Source organism: Stegostoma tigrinum, chromosome 7, assembly GCF_030684315.1.
Source record: "Stegostoma tigrinum isolate sSteTig4 chromosome 7, sSteTig4.hap1, whole genome shotgun sequence".
NCBI lineage: Eukaryota > Metazoa > Chordata > Chondrichthyes > Orectolobiformes > Stegostomatidae > Stegostoma > Stegostoma tigrinum.
The window spans coordinates 5,020,738-5,043,685 of NC_081360.1; the positions used below are offsets into that span (position 1 = coordinate 5,020,738).

General features: G+C 45.0%; 1 protein-coding gene across 4 annotated transcripts in view; it reads left to right on the plus strand.

Annotated features, from left to right (window-relative positions):
• lss (lanosterol synthase (2,3-oxidosqualene-lanosterol cyclase)) overlaps positions 1 to 22,948 on the plus strand; it is a 116,945-nt gene that overhangs the window by 18,451 nt on the left and 75,546 nt on the right. For all 4 annotated transcript variants that reach the window (XM_048534489.2, XM_048534487.2, XM_048534488.2 and 1 more), the window contains exons 7-9: positions 4,793 to 4,928; positions 6,305 to 6,413; positions 15,563 to 15,681. In XM_048534489.2, the coding sequence (XP_048390446.1) occupies positions 4,793 to 4,928; positions 6,305 to 6,413; positions 15,563 to 15,681 (364 nt within the window). The remainder of the gene's footprint in view (positions 1 to 4,792; positions 4,929 to 6,304; positions 6,414 to 15,562; positions 15,682 to 22,948) is intronic.

The following is a 22,948-nucleotide window of genomic DNA, read 5'->3' on the forward strand; positions in this document are numbered from 1 at the left end:
TACAGATAGAGAGGAGGTGTTCCATAAAGTGGTTACCCAGTCTGTGCTTGATTTCTCCACGAAATCAGAAGGACATTGCAAACAGTGAATACAGTAGAGCAGATTGAGTGAAGTGTGGGTAAATTATTGCTTCACCTGGAAAGTGTGTGTGGGCCTTGAGTAGTAAGGAAGGAGGAAATCTTGCATCTTCTGCAATTACTTGGAAAGAGGCCATTGTTTGTGTGAAGAGGAGTTAGAAGTGATGGAATGGACCAGGGTATCATGGACAGATCAGTCCCTGTAGAATGCTAACAGTGGAGGAGAGAGTGTTTAGTGGTGGTGGCAGAAATTGCAGAAGATAATCCCTTGATTGCAGAGATTTGTGAGGTGAAAAATGAGAGCAAGGGAACCCTATCGATATTCTGGGAAGGAGAGGAAACATGAGAGACGGATCAGGTGCAGTTGAGGGCTATCGGTGGGGAGGAATCCTCACTTGAGGCACAAGGTATATCAGAGGCAGCCTGGAGACAGGTGGCATTTTAAGAACTGTGTCAAAAATGAAAGAATGGGAGGATGAAATGAAATCCTTTTGGAAAGTAGTATAAGAGGAAGTGTAGTGAAGGAGTCACAGGTTTCTGATTGATATTGGTGGACAGCCTATTCTCAGAAATCAAAAAGTGCAGTCAAGGAAGAGAAGGAAGGAGTCAGTGATGGACCAGATGAATGTGAGAGAAGGATTTTCCAGCATTCGCCATATATTGCTTTTATTTGATTGTTGTAGAATTGGACTATCAATTTAGTTGACTTAGCACCACTTTCTCAAGGGCAGTTGAGGGCGGGCGTTAAATGCTGGACCAGCCATTCATGCTCACGCCCCTAAACAATTTTGTTTTAACAATTCAGTGATCCAATAGAAGAACCAGTTCAGACTGATTTATTGGAAAAAGAGATCAAATCAAAGAGTCAAGTGGCAATGGGTGATTATTCACAGTTTAATTCTGACCAGATGTGAAGAGGATGTGTCAACATCCTGGAATTCTATAAAAAGCGATGTTCAAGCAAATCTTGGTTTGAAAAGATTTGTTCTAACTATGGGCAAAATGGTAGAAAAGAACACTCAGACCCAAAATGTTTTCTTAAAAAAGCTGCCTCAAAATCCACCTTTGACCAGATTTCTAGCCTTGTTGTTGTGTCTGTGCCTAGTTCTGTTTTCACTGTGTGTAGTTTTGAATCAGTAGAGAGGTGTAGATGTAGGCCATTCAGCCCCTCAGACTTTCACAACCATTCAATAAGTTCATGGCTGATCTGACTGTGGGCTTTTTTAGGCTATAATTAGTGGGAATTGCAAGGATCAGTACTTGGGCCCTAATTTTCATAATGCATAATCAATAACTTGGAGGTAGGTGACACAGTGGCTCAGTGGTTAACACTGCTGCCTCACAGTGCTAGCGACCCAAGTTCGATTCCAGACTTGGGTGACAATCTGTGTGAGTTTGCATGTTCTCCCTCTGTCTATGTGAGTTTCTGTCAGAAGCTCTGGATTCTCCCCCAGTCCAAAAATGTATAGGTTAGGTGGATTGGCCTTTCTGAATTGCCCATAGCCTCTAGGGATGTGCAGATTAAGTGTGTTAGCCATGGTAAATGCGGGGTTACAGAGATAGAGTAGGAGACAGGGTCTGGACAAATGCTGGTTGGAGGGTTGGTGAGACTTGGTGAGCCGAATGGCCTCTTTCTGCACTGTAGAGGTACTATGTTTTTGTGACTACAAATAATACTTCCAAATTTGCAGATGATATAAAACGTAAGTGGGAATGTTTGTTGTGAGGCTGACATAAAATGTTTTCAGAGAGAGTTGGATGGACTTAATGAATGGGACACAACATAGCAGATGGAATATAATGTGGAAGAATGTGAGGTTATCCACTTTAGTAGGAGGAACAGATGTGTAGAGTGCTTATACTGTAAGAGGTCAACAAGTGTATCCTTCTCAATAAGTCACGGAAAACTATCACGCAGATATGGCAAGTTGTTAGGAAGGGCTAATGGAATGTTAGCCTTTATTACAAGAAGATTTGGGTACAGGAGTAGCGAAGCCTGCCTTCAGTTGTGTAGGAGCAAGGTGAGATTGCCTGTGGAGTACAGTGTACAGTTTTGGTTCCTTTATCTCAAGAAAGATATTGTTGTCATAAAGCGAGTGCAACAAAATTTCACCAGAAATGCTTAGGCTGACCTCTGAAGAGGGGTTTGAAAAACTCAGTCTGTATGGCATAAATGGAGAATTGGTTAGCAGACAGTAAACCAATAGTAGGAATAAATGGTATCAGTGATTATAACCCCCCGCAGTGGTCGAGAACGCCCTTGACCGCGTCTCCCGCATTTCCCGCCACACATCCCTCACACCCCGCCCCCGTCACAACTGCCCCCAGAGGATCCCCCTCGTTCTCACATACCACCCCACCAACCTCCAGATACAATGTATCATCCTCCGACACTTCCGCCATCTACAATCTGACCCCACCATCCAAGCTATTTTTCCATCCCCACCCTTGTCTGCCTTCCGGAGAGACCACTCTCTCCGCGACTCCCTTGTCCGCTCCACACTCCCCTCCAACCCCACGACACCCGGCACCTTCCCCTGCAACCGCAGGAAATGCTACACTTGCCCCCACACCTCCTCACTCACCCCTATCCCAGGCCCCAAGATGACCTTCCATATCAAGCAGATGTTCACCTGCACATCTGCCAATGTGGTATTTTGTAACCATTGCACCCGGTGTGGCTTCCTCTACCTTGGGGAAACCAAGCGGAGGCTTGGGGACCGCTTTGCAGAACACCTCCGCTCAGTTCGCAACAAACAACTGCACCGCCCAGTCGCGAACCATTTCAACTCCCCCTCCCATTCCTTAGACGACATGTCCATCATGGGCCTCCTGCAGTGCAACAATGATGCCACCCGTAGGTTGCAGGAACAGCAACTCCTATTCCGCTTGGGAACCCTGCAGCCCAATGGTATCAATGTGGACTTCACAAGCTTCAAAATCTCCCCTTCCCCCAATGCATCCCAAAACCAGCTCAGGTCTTCCCTTCCCCCCACTGCATCACAAAACCAGCCCAGTTTGTCCCCTCTCCCCACTGCATCCCAAAACCAGCCCAGCCCGTCTCTGCTTCCCTAGCCTGTTCTTCCTGTCACCCATCCCTTCCTCCCATCTCAAGCCGCACCTCCATTTCCTACCTACCACCTCATCCCACTTCCTTGACCTGTCCGTCTTCCCTGGACTGACCTATCCCCTCCCTACCTCCCCACCTATACTCTCCTCTCTACCTATCTTGTTTTCTCTCCATCCTCGGTCCGCCTCCCCCTCTCTCCCTATTTATTCCAGTTCCCTCTCCTCATCCCCCTCTCTGATGAAGGGTCTAGGCCCGAAACGTCAGCTTTTGTGCTCCTGAGATGCTGCTTGGCCTGCTGTGTTCATCCAGCTCTACACTTCGTTATCTTAGTAGGAATAAATAGGTCTTTTTATGATTGGCACCCAATGACTAGTGGGGTACTACAAGGATCAGTACTAGGACTCCACCTGTTCACAACATATGTGAATGGTTTAGGTACGGGAACTAAATGTAATATCTCCACATTCGCAGATGTCATAGCTGGATGGGAGAATGAACAGTGGAGAAGATGCAGAAACTTCTGTGTGATTTTTGACAATCTCAGTGAGTGTGCAAATGCATAGCAGATGAAATATAATGCGAATAACACAGAGAGCAGTGAACCTGTGGAATTCTCTGCCACAGAAAGTGGTTAAGGCCAAAACATTGAATGTTTTCAAGAAGGTGTCAAATATAGTTCTTGGAGCTAACGGGTTCAAACAGTACAGAATGCTGAGATGGATGCTCAGCCATAATGTTGAATAGTGGCTAAGCTTGAAGTGCTGAATGGCCTACTCCTGTTCCTATTTTTTGTGTTTCCAAGTTTCTGTGAGTGAGGGGTGATCTGTTTTGGATTTAAAAAATAGTTAAAGTGATAGACAGGGTGGATACTGTTGAAATTTTTCATTTGATTGAGGTGTCTCAAATCAGGGGTCATTATTTGAAAATAAGTGGGATAGTATTTTGACTCAGATGAGAAGAATTTTTTTTAATTCTGAGGGTTTCAGGCCTCAAATTCTTTCTCACAGAGGGGCACGGAGGCTGAGTATTTGAATATGTTTAATGTAGAGATTGACACATTTTCTGATTCCTAAGCAGATGAGGTGGGTAAAAGCAATGAAGTGCTCAAGCAGGCGGGATCATATTGAATGACCATGCATGCTTGATGGGCTGAATGATACTCCTGTTCCTAAGATCTTAATTTCACTTTCCTGCCTGTCATCTCATCACCTTTGACTCCCTTGTAGATTAAAAAGAATTCTATAGACCTTCCAAGAGAGGAAATTTCTCCTCTTCTCCATCTTAAAGTATTTTGAAACTGCGGCCACGAATTCCAAATCCTCTCATAAGGGGAAATATCCTCTCAATATCTACCCTGTCAATCCCCTTCAGAATCTTATGTTTTCATAAGATCACCTCTCTCTCTTCTAATATTATTAACATCTATTTTGTTATAAATGCTTTCTGCATTCAGGAATCCTTAGCCCTCACCCTGTCCTATAAAGTGGGCTACTGCCTGACATGACTTTGCTTTTGTTTGCAGTCTTGATAGCGAAGTGAGATGTCGTGCTGAGATATGAAATAAAAGCTGGATGATGTTGGTCTTTCACATAGCTTTGCAAGGATTTGCTTGTTACTGAGCTTGTCTGTGTTGTAATTCTATCAGGCTCTTCCCGCGATGGGTACCAGCTCACCCTTCGACCTTATGGTGTCACTGTCGGCAGGTCTACCTCCCTATGAGTTACTGCTATGCCGTGCAGCTCACTGCACAGGAAGATGACCTAATTCTCAGCCTGCGCCAGGTAGGAATCAGTTACTTAGAATGCTTGGTGTTTTGAGCCGAGTTTGTATTTTCATAGTAGGGGAACTTGTATTGTTCAACTTCAAGCATCTGATGTGGCTTGGTCTGGTCATGCTTTCATTGCAATATACACTCTGAGGACTTCTAAATCCAGATTTAGTTATCTCCATTCTGTTGTTCTGGGAGGTTATACTTTGCAGGTGGAGGGGAGGGGTTTGGTAGAGGTAAAGAGGGTGCTGAAGATGTATAGAGAGTGATGAGGGGGTAGCATGGGGTTTGGGATGGGGAGGTGGAGGGTGGTGGCAATTGTTGAGGGGGTGTTGGAGGGTGGAAGGGGGAGTAGTAAGTGTAATTTGTTGGTGTGGTGCAAAGGCAGGTTGTGAAGAGGGTGAGAGGATGGGATGATGGTGAACAAGAAAGGATGGGTCTGCGGTGAATGGGAAGGGTTGTGAGTGAGAGGCGTTGGTGGGTGGGACAGGGATGAGAGGGTAGGGGGTCCCTGCCTTGTCTGAAAATGAAGTTTGACAGTTAACAGTTTCTGTGTCATCTCCATTGCAAACAATGGCTCAACCAGCGAGCGTCACCTTCTCATGCTGTGCTAACTGATGCCGTTTTCCAAGTCTGGCTTCTTACTGCCTACTTCCTGATGAATGCAAGGTGAAAAGCTTTAGGAAAGCGGACCAATGTTGGCCTGCTGGGATCCTCCAGATAATCAAGCCTCATATGAAGGTTTGTTTCAAAGTGGTAGGAGGTGGGAAGCTCTGTGCTTGTAAGCTTGTTATAGACTAGCTCACATCTGAAATTTACTTGGTCTTCATTGCTGTCAACTGAACTTAGTTTTCCAAACTTGGGTACGTAGTTGTGATCCTAAAGAGAGTAAGCATATGCTCTGTACTGGGCTATCAGGTGTTCCACTCACATGGATGTCTTTGTGTTCCCCTAACACTCCTGAGAAAATGAGCTGCCATTATCCTAATTGCCAATTCGCTGCTATTTTGAATTGGTACCTAATGTCAGAATGACAGGGATGAAGTGGGAGAGAAGCCTTGGAAGAGAGAGTCTTCAACCTCAGAATTTGCTTAGTATTTTACGTTATTGTTATTGCAATGATGTTATGGTTGTGCTGTAAGTACAGCCAAAGTACTTTAAGATTTGTGTGCACCTTGTTTAAATCTGGGGCAGTAGAAGCGATATGGACAAAAATTTCTAAACTTTCTGTAGCTGGAACTGTACCCTATTAATGAGAAAATCTTGCTGATAATGATTCCTTTGTTTTATTTTAAACGTGAGTCCAGTGATTGCTGCTGTGTTGTCACTTCTCATGTAGCAGTAAAGATTGCCTTGCCTTGCCATATTCTAACTTTGATTTTGCTTCAGGAGCTGTACATTCAGGACTACAGCTCCATTGACTGGCCTGCCCAGCGAAACAATGTGGCGGCATGTGATCTGTACACCCCACACAGCCAGCTTCTCACCATTGCGTACGGTATGTAGCAGAGATTGAAAACAGTTTGCCTTTTTCGAGGATGTCAACATGTAAGATAATTCTTGAAGTGAAATGGCCATCAGTAAAAATGCATTTCCTATGCCTCTGAAACTGGTGACTCCAAGAGTTGAAGTATTCAGTTAAATTGGTTGCTCCCAATTGAAGAGTCTCCAGCTCAACCACCAACTAGCCCACATAGATAAAGTTTTTATCTAAAAATATGATGGGCTTTTGACCTTTCTTTCAAGAGGACAACATTACGAAGTGTCCTGACCCAGGAATAGCAAGCCAAACCAAATCTGCCTTACTATCACTGGATTATTAAGAATGTAACTTTAATAGGACACAGCTAAACAACAAAGTAATCTAATTAATATCTATAAAATGTGAGGCTGGATGAACACAGCAGGCCAAGCAGCATCTCAGGAGCACAAAAGCTGACGTTTCGGGCCTAGACCCTTCATCAGAGAGGATGGTCTCGCTTGGCCTGCTGTGTTCATCCAGCCTCACATTTTATTATCTTGGAATCTCCAGCATCTGCAGTTCCCATTATCTCTAATTAATATCTATGATTTGTACCCAGTCTTCTATGATCATAACGTGCACTCTCAATCTCACAGACAGATTGACAGACACAGTTAAGGGATAAGTTAAAAATGAAGTAAAAGAATTCTAATTTGCCAGTTCATATAAACAGTTTCAGACATCATGCTCTCATGCAAACCTTGATAATGAGATATATGTAACTGTGTATCTAATTCATAGAATCATAGAATCCCCACAGCTTGTGGAAACAAGGCAATCGGCTCAACAAGTCCATAGCACACCTCCAAAGAACACCCCACCCAGACCCACTCCCCTACCCTTTTCCCTGTAACCCTGCATTTTTTTAAGGCTAATCCACCTAACTTGCACACCCTCGGTCACTACGAGCAATTTAGTATGGCCAATCCACCTAACCTGTACATCTTTGGACTGTGAGAAGAAACCAGAGCACTCAGTGGAAACACATACAAACAAGAGGAGAACAGACAGTGCTAACCGTTGAGCCACCATGTTCGACTTCAAAGTTGCAAGTGAAAGCAAACAGTTTAAGTAAACTTTCAGATGTATTTTTTAATAGATTCTTTACTTTTCACAGAACAACAGTTTTCTAACTGGATAGAAAACAAGAGAGAGTAAAACACAACAGCAGCCTGAAGTTCCCAAAAATCACTCTACACTCACCAAAAATAGACAGAACTGGTCTTTTTTTTTCCAATCAATATTCTCTGTAGTTGGCTTGTTAGCATCAGTTCTCTCTTGACCAACTCAACATTCTCCAGCTACCAGCCCTGGCATGGCAACACACAGCATGATAAATCATCCACAGTATTCCTTAGATAGTAAACTTCTTTATTTTCCAGGCAAATTACCGACAGCAAAAGCCTGCATTTGTTTCTTCCTCTTTTAGGGCGGCACAGTGGCTCAGTGGTTAGCACTGCTGCCTCACAGATCCAGGAATCCAGATTCGATTCCACCTTCAAGCAACTATCTGTATGGAGTTTGCACATTCCCCCATGTGTGCCTGGGTTTCCTCCAGGTGCTCCGGTTTCCTCCCATTATCCAAGATGTGCAGGTTAGGTGGATTAGCCATGCTAAATAGGTGGCATGGTGGCTCAGTGGTCAACACTGCAGCCTCACAGCACCAGGGACCCGGGTTCGATTCCAGCCTTGGGTGACTGCCTGTGTGGAGTTTGCATATTGTCCCCGTGTCTGCGTGGGTTTCCTTCGGGTGCTCCGGTTTCCTCCCACAGTCCAAAAAAGAAATGTGCAGGCTAGTTAAATTGGCCATGCTAAACTGCCCATAGTATTCACGGGTGTGTGGGTTATAGGGGGATAGGTCTGGGTGGGATATATCGAGGGGCGGTGTGGACTTGTTGGGCCGAAGGGCATTTCCACACCGTAAGGAATCTAAATCTGAATGGCAGTGTTCAGAGATGTATAGATAAGGGCGGTGGGTTTGGGGGGATGCTCTGAGTGTCAGTGTGGACGTATTGGGCTGAAGGGCCTGTTTCCACACTGTAGAAATTCTAATTCTAATAAAAGGTAGAATCTGCAGCTGGCCAAAGTTCAACTAAGTCTACTATCAACTCATGATGCCTCTAAAAAGAATGATAAAAATAAAGGAAAATTAGTGAAGGCCTCCAACAAGGATGGATGTTATGTCAAAGTTACAGAAAACTCTCAAAGATTCCACCAGGAACCCTGTGTTCAGCCCTTGGTACCACATCTCTGAAAGGACAAAATAGCCTGGGTTTTATTTTTGAGGGGAAGGAGTTTACAATGCTGCCCAACATTGAAATTCCCAAGGACGAAAGCCAGGCTAACTAGGTTAAATTATGAGAAGAGGTTGTACAGGTAAGGTTTTTATTCCTTGATTGTAGAAGATTAAAGTTGATTGTTTTCGGGATTTGATGACATGGCAGAGAAACTGTTTCCACTGCTGACAACTCAGATTTTATCCAGAATGGGTCATTCAGAGGTGATATAAGGAAGCACTTTTATATGCAGGAGCTGTGGACTCATGCGGATTCTTCCCCTGAACAGGGCTTTCAAGATTAAATTATGATTTTTTTACATGATAGAGGGAAATTAATAAAATGTTGGTAAATGGATTTAAGATATACATGGCTCTAATTGATCAGCACAGCCAGCCAAAGGGACTAAATGGAAAGTTCCTGTATTTCTGTTTGCCTGATCGGCCAAATCTGTTTGGAACAGGGCAATTGTGTCAGCTTTCCTTTCTTCAGCTGATACAGCAGGCAAAGTGAATACAAAGCTTAAAGCACTACAACGAAGATGTACAGTCTACAGATATTACAGATGTACAGTGATACCTGAGGGATCATCCAGTGAAGCTATATGGGTGGAACTGAGAAATGAGAAGGGGTGATCGCTGTGATAGAATTGGCCTAGAGGCCCCACAGTAGTCAGTGGAAATTTGAAGAGAAAATATGTAGGGAGATTGCAGATATGTAGGGTTGTAATAGTAGGGAATTTTAATTTTCCAAACGTAATCTGAGACTGCCATAGTGTTAAAGGCTTGGATAGGGAGGAAATTGTTAATTGTGTCCGGGAAAACTTTGACAGTCAATATGTAGATGGCTTGACTAGAGAAGGGGCAAAACCTGACCTCCTCTTGAAAAATAAGACAGGGCAATTAACTGAGATGTTAATGGGGGAGCATTTTGAACTAGTGACCATTAGATTGAATGGTCCGTCAGTTAAACTTCTAAATTGGGACAAGGCCAATTTTGATGATATTAGATAGAAACTTTCAAGAGTTGATTGGGGGAGACTGGTCACAGGTAAAGAGCTATCTGGCAAGGGGGCGTCTTTTGAAAGCGTGATAATGAGTTCAGGGCCAACATGTCAACCTTGTCCTTCACACTGACAGGAACATGAGTGGGAAATGCTGGATGACAAGAGATATTAAGGCTCTGGTTAAGAAAAATAAGAAATCACGTGTCAAGTATGGCAACACGGTTGCTCAGTGGTTAGCACTGCTGCCTTACAGTGCTCAAGACCTAGGTTCACTTCCAGCCTTGGGTGACTGTCTGTATGGAGTTTGCACATTCTCCCAGTATCTGCGTGGGTTTCCTCCAGGTGCTCTAGTTTTCTCCCACAGTCCAAAGAATTGCAGCTTAGGTGGATTGACTGTGCGAAATTTGTCCATAGTGTTCAGGGATGTGCAGACTAGCCATGAGAAATGCATAGTTACGGGGATAGGTTGAGTATGAGTAGTCAGAGTTCAGTGTCAACTTGATGGGCCAAATAGCCAGCTTCCACACTGTAGGGATTCTATGATTCTAGGTATAGCTAGCTTGGATCAAGTGAATCCCTTGATGAGTATAAGAGAGAAATCAGGAGGGGGGAAAAAAGGGGACATGCGTTAGTTTTGGCTGTTAGGATATTGGAGCACCTAAAGAGATTTTATAAGTGAAATAAGGGCAAAAGAGTAATTACAGAGGGAGTAGGGTCCCTTAAAGATCAACAGGCTGTCCATGTGTGGAACCACATGAGATGGGTGAGATCCTAAACGAAAATTTTTGATCAGTATTTACCATGGTAAAAGACATGGATGCTAGAGAACTTGGGGAAATCAATAGTGATGTCTTGAAAAGCATCCACAAAACAGAAGAGGAGGTGCCAAAGATCTTGAAACACATTAAAGTACATAAATCTCAGTTAGAGGGATGAGGGCCAAATGCTGGCAAGTGGGACTAGATTAATTTAGGATATCTGGTTAGTATGGACAAGTTGGACCAAATGTCTGTTTCTGAGCTGTACAACTCTATGACTCTAAGTGTATCCCAAAACACCGCAGGAAGCCAGGGAAGAAATTGTAGGGTCCCTAGCAGAGACATTTGTATTATCAACAGCCATGGGTGAGGTGCCAGAAGATGAATGCTGTGCCATTGTTGAAAAAAGGCTTGCAAGGAAAAGCCTGGGAACTACAGTCCGGTGGGTCTAACATCAGTGGTGGGTAAGTTGTTGGGGTAGATTCTGAGAGGCAGGATTTGCATGCATTTGAAAAGGGCTGTTAGGGACTAGTCAGCATAGATTTATGCGTGTGAAACCATGCTTCTCATATTTGATGGAGTTTTTTTTTGAAGAGGTGACCAAGAACATAGATTGTAGGCAGAGTGGTAGACATTGTCCACACGGATTTTAACAAAGTATTCAACAAGGTTATGCATGGGATACTGGTTAGTAAAGTTGGATCACATGGATCCAATGAGAGTTCGCCAACTGGATACAAGTTTGGCTTGACGGTAGGAGACAGAGGGTGCAGGTAGAGGGTTGTTGTTCAGACTGAAGGCCTGTGACAAGTGGTGTGCCACAAGGCTTGGTGCTGGGCCCACTGTTGTTCGTCATTTATATTAGCAGTTTAGATGAGAATATATGATACGTGGCTAAGTAAAGTTTGCAGATGACACCAGAATTGATGATATAGTGGACAACCAAGAAGGATATCTAAGAGTAGAATGGCATCTGGGCCAGTGGGCTGAGGAATGGCTGATGGAGTTTAATTTAGATAAATGCAAAGTGTTGCATTTTGGTAAGACAAACCGGGCAAGTGTTGTTGAACAGAGAGACCAAGGGTTGCAGGTGCATAGTTGCTTGAAAGTGGTGTCAAATGTAGACAGAGCAGTGAAGAAGACGTTTAGCACGTTTACATCCATCGGTCAGGCATTGAGTACAGGAGTTGGAATTGGTAAGGCCACATTTTGGAGTTCTGCATACAATTCTGGTCACCCTGCTGTAGGAAGGATGTTGTTAAACCTGAAAGAGTTCAAAAAAGAATTACAAGAATGTTACCAAAAAGCCTGGAAGGTTTGCTTTTTAAGGAGAGGTTGGATAGGCTGGGACTTTTTCCCTGGTGTGTAGGAGGCTGGGGAGTAACTTATAGACGTTTATAAAATCATGAGGAGCATAGATAAGGTGAATAGCCAAGATCTTTCCCTCAGAACCTGAGGGACAACATTTTAACACAAGAGGGTGGTGTGTTTATGGGACAAGCTGCCGAAGGAAGTCGTAGGGGCAAGTGCGATTATGACATTTGAACAGGTACACGGATAGGAAAGGTTTCCAGGTATATGGGCCAAATGCAGGCAAAAGAGATTAGTTCAGTATAGGAAACCTGGTTGACATGGACGAGTTGGGCAGAAGGGCCTACTTCCGTGTTCTATGTCTCTATGACGCTAAGGTCTTCATTTTCCTGCAGGTGTTTAGATGTTTATAGAACCCTGTTACCCCCATTGCTGCGACCACATTCTGCACAGAAACGTTCACTTTGGAAGTGATGGTGATTACTCACGTCAGAGCATTGAGACATATTTGCTCTGATGGTGTCAGTTGGGTTGCAGGCATAGGGAGGAAATGTTTTAATTGGCAAACTCAGATCTGTTTCTCTGTACATATGATCAAAGAGTGTGAATAGACATTCAGGCTCTCAAACCTGCCAAGCCATCCCATAAGGTAATGGCTATTCTGTTTGTATAGCATTCCCATTTGCCCCCAAATAACCTTTCACCTATTGTTTAACAAGAATCTGACCACCTCTACCGTAGAAATATTCAAGGACTCTGCTTGAACTAGCTTTTCAGAATGAGAGCAAGTTCCAAAGACTGTCAACCTTTTGAGAGGAATGTTTGTGCATAATCTCAGTTTAAGATGGGTAACCATTTATTTTTAGGCATTGGTCCCTAGTACTAGATTTTCCTATTAAACATCTACCCTGCCAAGTCCCCTAACGATCTTGTATGTTTCAATGAAGTCACCTCTGATTGTTCTAAACTCCAGTGGATACAAGCCTAGCCTGTCCAACCTTGCCTTGTAAGAAACACACCATTGCTAGGCGTTAGTCTGGCAAACTAATGCATTTAAATCTGTCCTGAGGTAATGTGACCATTACTGCTGTATGTTGCTATTTCAAAAGGCTCCATATTGTAGTCACCCTGATTGACAGCCGTCCCTTCCAAAAGGGAGGGGATAATTCTGAATGCTGCAGGACCTGCCACAGACAAAGGAGGGAGGAATAGAGTGAACCTAAGCATGAGACACTGAGCCCTTGACTTTGATTTACTGTTTCCCTTTTTATTGACGTTCCCCAAACCGTGTACTATTGTTGTAATCATAGAAATGAACCGCAGCAAAATCTCTTAAGACAACATCAAAAGTAGAGTATATTTAACAAAATTTTTTAAAATGTGAGGGAATGCTTAACTGCTTAATTCACAAACAAGCATGCAAGCTCGAGAGAAAGGGAACAAAAGGAGTTACAAATTATGACTTCCTCAAACATTTAAAATTTTGGCTATTAGTTTGAATCTTAGAATCCTAAGATAACAGTGTTGTCCAACTGGGATTCTGTCATTTTTCTGCAAGCTGGAATGTAAATGGATAGCAGTTGAAGGTGCAGCTGTATTTATTCTCTAAAAATTAGTTCAGTTTGGCAGACAAAGTCTGAGATTCTTCATCATTGTGAGACTTTTGAGAAATACAGAGACTTGGAGAGCTGACCTTCTCGCAGCATGAGGCCTGGAGCTATGCTTCTCATGATTTAAAACAGCAACTAAGCTTAGAAGTCAAAACTGTGTACTTAATTCAATGAGAATAGGTTTGTGACAAGGTGGTTTATGCTGAACCAATCATAGAAGCGAATTACAGTAGCCATTGTGAGGGGGAGGGGTGCTGATAGTCATCCTATTGGCAAATTGGAATACTATTACCGTCCTGCTATCAGACAGTTGGAATTTATAATTTGTTTTATTCACTCATGGGACATGGACATCACTGGCTGGGCCAGCATTTATTGCCCATCCCTAGTTGCCTTTGAGAAAGTGGTGATGAACTTCCTTCTTGAACCACTGCAATCATATGTTATAAGTAGACCCATATTGCTGCTCGGAAGAGAATTACACAATTTTGATCCAATGACACTGAAAGAATGGGTGATATATTTCCAAGTCAGGATTATGATTTTAAGAGGGGAAATTTCAGATGGTAGTGTTTCCTGTATCTGCCCTGTTTGTCCATCTAGATGGAAGTGGTCCTGCTTGGAAGGTATGGTCTAAGGATCTTCGGCAAATTTGTCTGTGTCATTGTTTTCTTTGGAATCGGGACATCTCTAGGCAGCTTGTAGTCACAATAGGAAACAGGCCAAGTCTCCAAGAGTTAAATGAGGTATTAATGGACTAGCAGGTTTTGTGTTGCAGAGAGTTCTAACTAATTGTAACTGTGCAAAATTTGTAGCTGCTACGTTAAGGCAGCATTGACCATTTTCCTTAAAAATGAATCAAACTGGACAGTAGTGAAGACGAGATTATGAAATGTGAGGCTGGGTGAACACAGCAGGCCCAGCAGCATCTCAGGAGCTCCTGAGATGCTGCTGGGCCTGCTGTGTTCATCCAGCCTCACATTTCATTATCTTGGATTCTCCAGCATCTGCAGTTCCCATTATCACTGATACAGTAGTGAAGGCGATATAGTTTTACAAAAGAAGAAAATAGTATTTGTTTTCTCTACAAGCCCTTAGACCAGGTAACGGGTTGGGTGGTTTGGAATCTTGAACAGGTCTATTGTGGGCAGAGGGAGGTGAGATCCTGATATGGAAAGCTTTGGGAAGGTGTGAGGTATGTGATGGCCTGAAGGAAGGTTGCTTAGTGACCTCTGAAGAAATGGCTGTCTGCCACCTGCTAGCCTCATTGGAATCTTTAAATAGTCCAACCTGCTTACTATTCAGCTCTGTGAAACCTGATATCAGGCTAATTAGGTTAGGTTTATAATTCAAAATATATTTACCTCTCATCCAAGCCCAACCTACACATTTGTAAGGTTATTGTTGTTCCCATCACAGGAGCATATCTTCTGTGATTTCAAGGATGTCTTGAATTCTGGTATTCTTTGAGTTAATTCTTTTTAATCAGACTGCCTGATATCTGATGATGGATTTGATGTTGCATCATTGTTCGAGCTGTGTGCTAACTGTTTCTCCTGTGGACCTGGGTCCACATTTAATCCAATTAGGTGGTATTAACTTGGGAGAGGTAAGGTGCAACAACAATGGGCCTTTACACTGCTTTCTATTTATTCTGAGGCCAAAATATATCATGTTGCCCATTGACGAATGGAAACCCATCGAACCTCTGCTTCTAAATGACTAAACAGTCATGTCTTATTGGGATGTGACTGGAATGGTTGTATTTTGCATTGCCTGGCTTCAGACATCCTAAAACCATAACAGTTATATAACAGATTTTTGTAACTACATTCAGCTCACATTTTGTTTTGTCAAACCCAAACGAATAGGACAAGTGACACAATACTTTTTACAGTTTGACCCCTAGCCTCTCACTGAATGTCCCCACCAATGATGGCATTGTCTTGGTTCAAAGAGGCGAACAAGATTAAATCTGTAGCTGAAGTGGGAGAAGCTTTGCTATGCTCTGGTTTAATAGGGGAATGTTCCCAAGTTCTTTTTCATCCCTCCCTCCTACTGCCATTGCCAAATATAAATGTGCCAAGTGGTCTGTTTCTTAGTGAAAGTTCCAAAACATTAGGATTTGCAATAAAATGTAAATGTACCATTGCCTCACTTACAGCTTTCCTGAATATGTATGAGGATCATCACAGCACCACTCTGAGAAAGAAGGCCCTCACAGAACTCTATGACCACATCGTAGCTGATGACAGATTCACAAAGTGCATTAGCATCGGACCGGTATGTCTCTGTCTCAAACGGTTTGATTATGATGTAGTACTGGGGCCGGTAGTTTTTGTGAAGATAGTGAATTCATTCATGTTTGATTTGTTTCTAACTGTTTTGCTAGTTACTTTGGATAAGTATAGAAACTTCGTCCAAACTATGTATTCTGGATGTTTATCTATCACTGTTTAAAATCAGTAACTGAGTTAATGCAGTTATGAGGGAGGCAAACATGGAAGGAATGGGAAACTAGGTATGACAGAACTAGCTGAGAATGCCATAAATTAAGGAAATGTTAGAATAATCAAGGTTGTCTTTTGATTTTGGACAAAAAGATGTCATAGACAGTGAGGAGAGCAAGAACAAACACAGGATAAATTTTCTTGGCTGTAATGTTGCGGATTTAGCTCTAACAATAAAACACAAGTTTATTATACAAAAGAAATGAAAACTCGGAATAAACCAAAGTATTTCCATATAATGCATATTTTATAAATTTTGACACATGAGAAAATTTCCTCCCTAAAGGCATTGTGGGTCAGCCTACAGAATATGGATTGCAGTGGTTCAAGAAGGCAGCTCACCAACACATCCTCCAGGGCAACCGGGAGTGGGCAATAAATGCTGGCCGGCCAAAGACACTGATGTCGCATGAGTGAATAAAAGGACTAAGGGTTCTGACGAAGGGTCACTAGACCCAAAATGTTAACTCTGATTTCTTTTCACAGATGCTGCCAGACCCGCTGAGCCTCTCCAGGAATTTCTGTTTTATTCCTGATTTTACAGCATCTGCATTTCATAAAACAGAATATAGAACAATACACATTTGCAGTTCCCATTATCTCTCAGCGCAGAACAGGCACATCGGCCCTCGATGTTGCGCCAACCTGTGAACTAATCTAAGCCCATGCCCCTACACTATCCCATCATTTCTTTTGATTTTTATAAGAAAACACAATATTGTTAATTCAAAAGCACTCATTTACAGTATTAATGGCTCTTCCTTGTGTCTTTATACGAATGAGCTTTCTCAGCTGCAGATAACGCCTCCAGGGCTTTAGCCAACCACTTCTTGTCTGAAACTTTCAAACTATACTGACTAAACTTTATACGAGACTAGCCTATTTCTTAACCGTTCTAATTTAACCCTTCAGGAAGAACTGTTTTGCACATCCAGCTTCAGCCTTCTGCAAACTGCTCCATCCAAAAGAGTTTACTTCAAGCTTTGGCTGTTCCCCAAATCAAAACAAAAGTCTAGAATCTTCCATCTAAAACCTAATGCACGACAGTTTATTCTCTTAAAACTCACCCAAGGTAAACCAAATCCCATTACTCTCCAGGAAGTCTCTCTATTTCATTCTATGTTTTAAAAGAAGTCACCATGACCTCAGAAATATTTGTAAGTTAATCATGAAACCCCTTTGTAGACAGACCAGATCACATGGCATTAATTCAAAATTTAAGTTCTAAAACAAATAATATGAAAATGCAAATGAATCGCACATCTTACATTGCAATATATTTAGATTTTCAGAAAACTTTTGATAAGGTCCCATATGACGTTGGCAAATAAAATTTAGTGCACTTGAGAATTGGGGCAATTGACACCAAGAAAATAGGAGTAGCAGTAAGCCATTCAGCTCTTCAAATCTGCTCTACCAGCCAATATTATTGTGGCTAACCATGCAACTCAGTATCCTACTCCGACTTTCTCCCTTTTGATCTCTTCAACCCAAAGAACTATATCTAACTCCTTGTAAACATCACAGGCTCACTACTGTCTGGGTGAAGAAGTTTCTCCTCATCTCAGTCTTTAATGGCTTCTCATAGAATCCTATAGTTGTACAGCCCGAGAAACAGACACTTTCAATCCAACTGATCCATGCTGACCAGACATTCTAAATTAATCTAGTCCCATTTGGCCCATATCACTCTAAACCTTTCCTGTTCATATACCCGTCCAGATTGCTTTTGAATGTTGTAATTGTACCAGCCTCCACCACATTCCATACATGCACCACCCTCTGTGTGAACAAGTTGCCCCTTAGGTTCTTTTTAAATCTTTCCCCTCTTAAACCCTTCAGTTTTGGACTCTCCAACCTTGATTATTCACCCTGTCCATGTCCCTCATGTTTTTATAAACCTCTTTAAGGTCACCCCTTTGCCTCCTACACTCCAGCAAAAATAGCCCCAGCCTATTCAGCCTACCCCTGCAGCTCAAATCCTCCAATTCTGGCAACATCCTTATAAATCTTTTCGAAAACGCTTCAAGTTTTACAGTATCTTTCCTCTGGCAGGGAGACCAGAATTGAACACAGTATTCTAAAAGTGGCCTAACTACTCACTGTCCTGTACAGCTGCAACATAACCTCCCAACTGTTATACTCAGTGCGCTGACCAAAAAAAGGCAAGCATACCAAACACTGCCTTCACTGCCCTGTCTACCTGAAAATCCACCTTTCGGGAATTATCAACCCGTACCCAAAGGTCACTTTGGTCGGCAAAATTCCGTAGCACTTTATCATAAGCTACATAAGTCCTGCCCTGATTTGTCTTACCAAGATACAGCACCTCACATTTATCTAAATTAAACTTCATCTGTCAGCTCTCAGCTTGTCATGGCTCTGTTGTTCTCTCAGGTGGCTACTACACTACCAATTTTGATGTCACTGGTAAACATCCTAACTATACCTCCTATATTTACATCCAAATCATTTATATAAATGACAAAAAGCAGTGAACCCAGCACCAATCCTTCAACACATCACTGGTCACAGGCCTCCAGTCCAAAAAGCAACCTCCACTACCACCCTCTGTCTCCTACCTTCGAGCCAATTCTGTATCCAAGTGGCTGTTATCCCTGTACTCCATGTGATACAACCTTGCTAACCAGCCTCCCATGCAGAGCCTAAGATAACAAAGTGTGGGGCTGGATGAACACAGCAGGCCAAGCAGCATCTTAGGAGCATAAACGCTGACGTTTCCAACCTCGACCCTTCATCAGAAAAGGGGGATGGAGAGAGGATTCTGAAATAAATAGGGAGAGGGGGGAGGCGGACTGAAGATGGATAGAGGAGAGGATAGGTGGAGAGGAGAGTATGGGAGGGGATAGGTCAGTCCGGGGAGGGCGGACAGGTCAAGGGGGTGGGATGAGGTTAGTAGGTAGGAAATGGAAGTGCGGCTTGAGGTGGGAGGAGGGGATAGGTGGGAGGAAGAACAGGTGAGGCAGGCAGGGACGAGCTGGGCTGGTTTTGGGATGCAGTTGGGGGAGGGGAGATTTTGAAGCTAGTGAAATCCACATTGATACCATTAGGTTGCATGGTTCCCAAACGGAATATGAGTTGCTGTTCCTGTAACCTACGGGTGGCAACATTATGGCCCTGCAGGAGGCCCAGGATGGACATGTCGTCTAACGAGTGGGAGGGGGAGTTGAAATGGTTTGCAACTCGGAGGTGCAGTTGTTTATTGCGAACCAAGCATAGGTGTTCTGCAAAGCAGTCCCCAAGCCTCCGCTTGGTTTTCCCAAGGTAGAGGAGGCCAAACCGGGTACAGCGGATGCAGTATACCACATTGGTGGATGTGCAGGTGAACATCTGCTTGATGTGGAAGGTCATCTTGGGGCCTGGAATGGGGGTGAGGGAGGTGGTGTGGGGGTAGGTGTAGCTCTTCCTGTAGTTGCAGGGGAAAGTGCCGGGTGTGGTGGGGTTGGAGGGGAGTGAGGAGTGGACAATGGCGTCGTGGAGAGAGTGGTCTCGCCGGAAGGCAGACAATGGTGGGGTTGGAGAAATGTCCTAACCCCGCCCCCGCCACAACCGCCCCAAGAGGATCCCCCTCGTTCTCACACACCACCCTACCAACCTCCGGATACAACGCATTATCCTCCGACACTTCCGCCATTTACAATCCGACCCCACCACCCAAGACATTTTTCCATCCCCTCCCCTGTCTGCTTTCCGGAGAGACCACTCTCTCCGTGACTCCCTTGTTCGCTCCACGCTGCCCTCCAACCCCACCACACCCGGCACCTTCCCCTGCAACCGCAGGAAATGCTACACTTGTCCCCACACCTCCACCCTCACCCCCATCCCAGGCCCCAAGATGACATTCCACATTAAGCAGAGGTTCACCTGCACATCTGCCAATGTGGTATACTGCATCCACTGTACCCGGTGCGGCTTCCTCTACATTGGGGAAACCAAGCGGAGGCTTGGGGACCGCTTTGCAGAACACCTCCGCTCAGTTCGCAACAAACAACTGCACCTCCCAGTCGCAAACCATTTCCACTCCCCCTCCCATTCTCTAGATGACATGTCCATCATGGGCCTCCTGCACTGCCACAATGATGCCACCCGAAGGTTGCAGGAACAGCAACTCATATTCCGCCTGGGAACCCTGCAGCCATATGGTATCAATGTGGACTTCACCAGTTTCAAAATCTCCCCTTCCCCTACTGCATCCCTAAACCAGCCCAGTGCATCCCCTCCCCCCACTGCACCACACAACCAGCCCAGCTCTTCCCCCCCACCCACTGCATCCCAAAACCAGTCCAACCTGTCTCTGCCTCCCTAACCGGTTCTTCCTCTCACCCATCCCTTCCTCCCACCCCAAGCCGCACCCCCAGCTACCTACTAACCTCATCCCACCTCCTTGACCTGTCCGTCTTCCCTGGACTGACCTATCCCCTCCCTACCTCCCCACCTACACCCTCTCCACCTATCTTCTTTACTCTCCATCTTCGGTCTGCCTCCCCCTCTCTCCCTATTTATTCCAGTTCCCTCCCCCCATCCCCCTCTCTGATGAAGGGTCTAGGCTCGAAACGTCAGCTTTTGTGCTCCTGAGATGCTGCTTGGCCTGCTGTGTTCATCCAGCCTCACATTTTATTATCTCTAGTGGTGGGGTTGGATTGTAGATGGTGGAAGTGTCGGAGGATGATGCTTTGTATCCGGAGGTTGGTGGGGTGGTATGTGAGGACTAGGGGGATTCTCTTTTGGCGGATATTGCGGGGGCGGGGTGTGAAGGATGAGGTGTGGGAAATGCGGGAGACATGGTCTCGACCACTGCAGGGGGTAAGTTGCGGTCCTTGAAGAACGAGGACATCTGGGGTGTGCGGGAGTGGAATGCCTCATCTCCACAGGGTCCGCACAGAACCTCCCACTTCTGTCTTTGACTGGCCCTATTCCTACCCTAGTCATGCTCTGATTCCTCACATACCTATAGAAAGCTTTAAAGTTCTCTTTTATTCTACCTGCTAATGTCTGTTCCTGTCCCCTCCTTGCTCTTCTTAACTCTCTCTTTAAATCCTTCCTAGCTAATCTGTAACTCTCCATCGCCTCATCTGAACCATCTCGTCTGATCGGTTTGTAGGTAGTTGCCTGAGATGGAGAAAGAAAGGTCGAGAGATGTGTTGGAGATGACCCAGGTGAACATAAGGTTGGGGTAGAAGGTGTTGGTGAAATGGATGAACTGTTAGATCTCCTCCTGCAAAGCGGTCCCCAAGCCTCCACTTGAAGCCACGCCGGGTATAGCGGATGCAGTATACCACGTTGGCGGATGTGCAGGTGAACATCTGCTTGATGTGGAAGGTCATCTTGGGGCCTGGGATGGGGGTGAGGGAGGAGGTGTGGGGGTAGGTGCAGCACTTCCTGCGGTTGCAGGGGAAAGTGCCGGGTGTGGTGGGGTTGGAGGGGAGTGTGGAGCGGACAATGGAGTCGCGGAGAGAGTGGTCTTCTAATTCCCCAGCCCCCAACACCTCATTTTCACCATGGACATCCAGTCCCTATACACCTGCATTCCCTATGCAGGTGGCCTATAGGCCCTTCGCTACTTCCTGTCCCGTAGACCTGACCAGTCCCCCTCCACCGACACCCTCATCTGCCTAACTGAACTCCTCCTCACCCTCAAAAACTTCTCTTTCAATTCCTCCCACTTCCTACGGACAAAAGGGATGGCCATGGATACCCGCATGGGCCCAAGCTATGCCTGCCTCTTTGTAGGTTATGTGGAACCATCCCTCTTTCGCACCTACACTGGCCCAAAACTCCACCTCTTCCTCCGTTTCATTGATGACTGTATCGGCACCGCCTCGTGCTCCCAAGAGGAGCTCGAACAGTTCATCCATTTCCCCAACCCCTTGCACCCCAAACTTGAGTTCACCTGGACCATTTCCAACACATCGTTCACTTTCCTGGACCTTTCTGTCTCCATCTCAGGCAACCATCTACAAACCAACGTTCATTTCAAGCCCACCGACTCCCAGTTACCTGGAAAACACCTCCTCCCACCCACCTCCCTGCAAAAATTCCATCCCATATTCCCAATTCCTTCGCCTCCACTGCATCTGCTCCCAGGATGAGGCATTCCACTTCCGCACATTCCAGATGTCCTCGTTCTTCAAGGAGCGCAACTTCTCCCTTGCAGTGGTCAAGAACGCCCTTAGCCATGTCTCCCACATTTCCCGCACCTCATCCCTCCCACCATGCCCCCGCAATAACTGCCAAAAGAGAATCCCCCTAGTCCTCACATAGCACCCCACCAATCTCCAGATACAACACAGCATCTTCCGACACTTCCGCCATCTACAATCCGACCCCACCCTTGTCTGCCTTCTGGAGAGACCATTACCTCCGCAACTCCCTAGTCCGCTCCACACCCCCCTCCAACCCCACCACACCCGGCACATTCCCCTGCAACTGCAGGAAGTGCTACACCTACCCCCACACTTCCTCCCTTTCCCCCATCCCAGGCCCCAAGATGACCTCCCACATCAAGCAGATGTCCACCTGCACACCTACCAATGTGGTATACTGCATCCGCTGTACCCGGTTTGGCGTCCCCTACGTTGGGGAAACCAAGCGGAGCTTGAGGCTTGCAGAACACCTACACTCAGTTCGCAACAAACAACTGCATCTCCCAGTCGCGAACTATTTCAACTACCCCTCCCATTCGTTAGACGACATATCCATCCTGGGCCTCCTGCAATGCCATAATGATGCCACTCGTAGGTTGCAGAAACAGCAACTCATTCCGCTTGGGAACCATGCAGTCTAATGGTATTAATGTGGATTTCACCAGCTTCAAAATCTCCCCTCCCCCCACTGCATCCCAAAACCAGCCCAGCTCATCTCTGCCTTCCTCACCTGTTCTTCCTCTCACCTATCCCCTCCTCCCACCTCAAGCCGTACTTCCATTTCCTACCAACTAACCTCATCCCACCCCTTTGACCTGTCCGTCCTCCCCAGACTGACCTATCCCCTCCCTACCTCCCTACCCATACTCTTCTCTC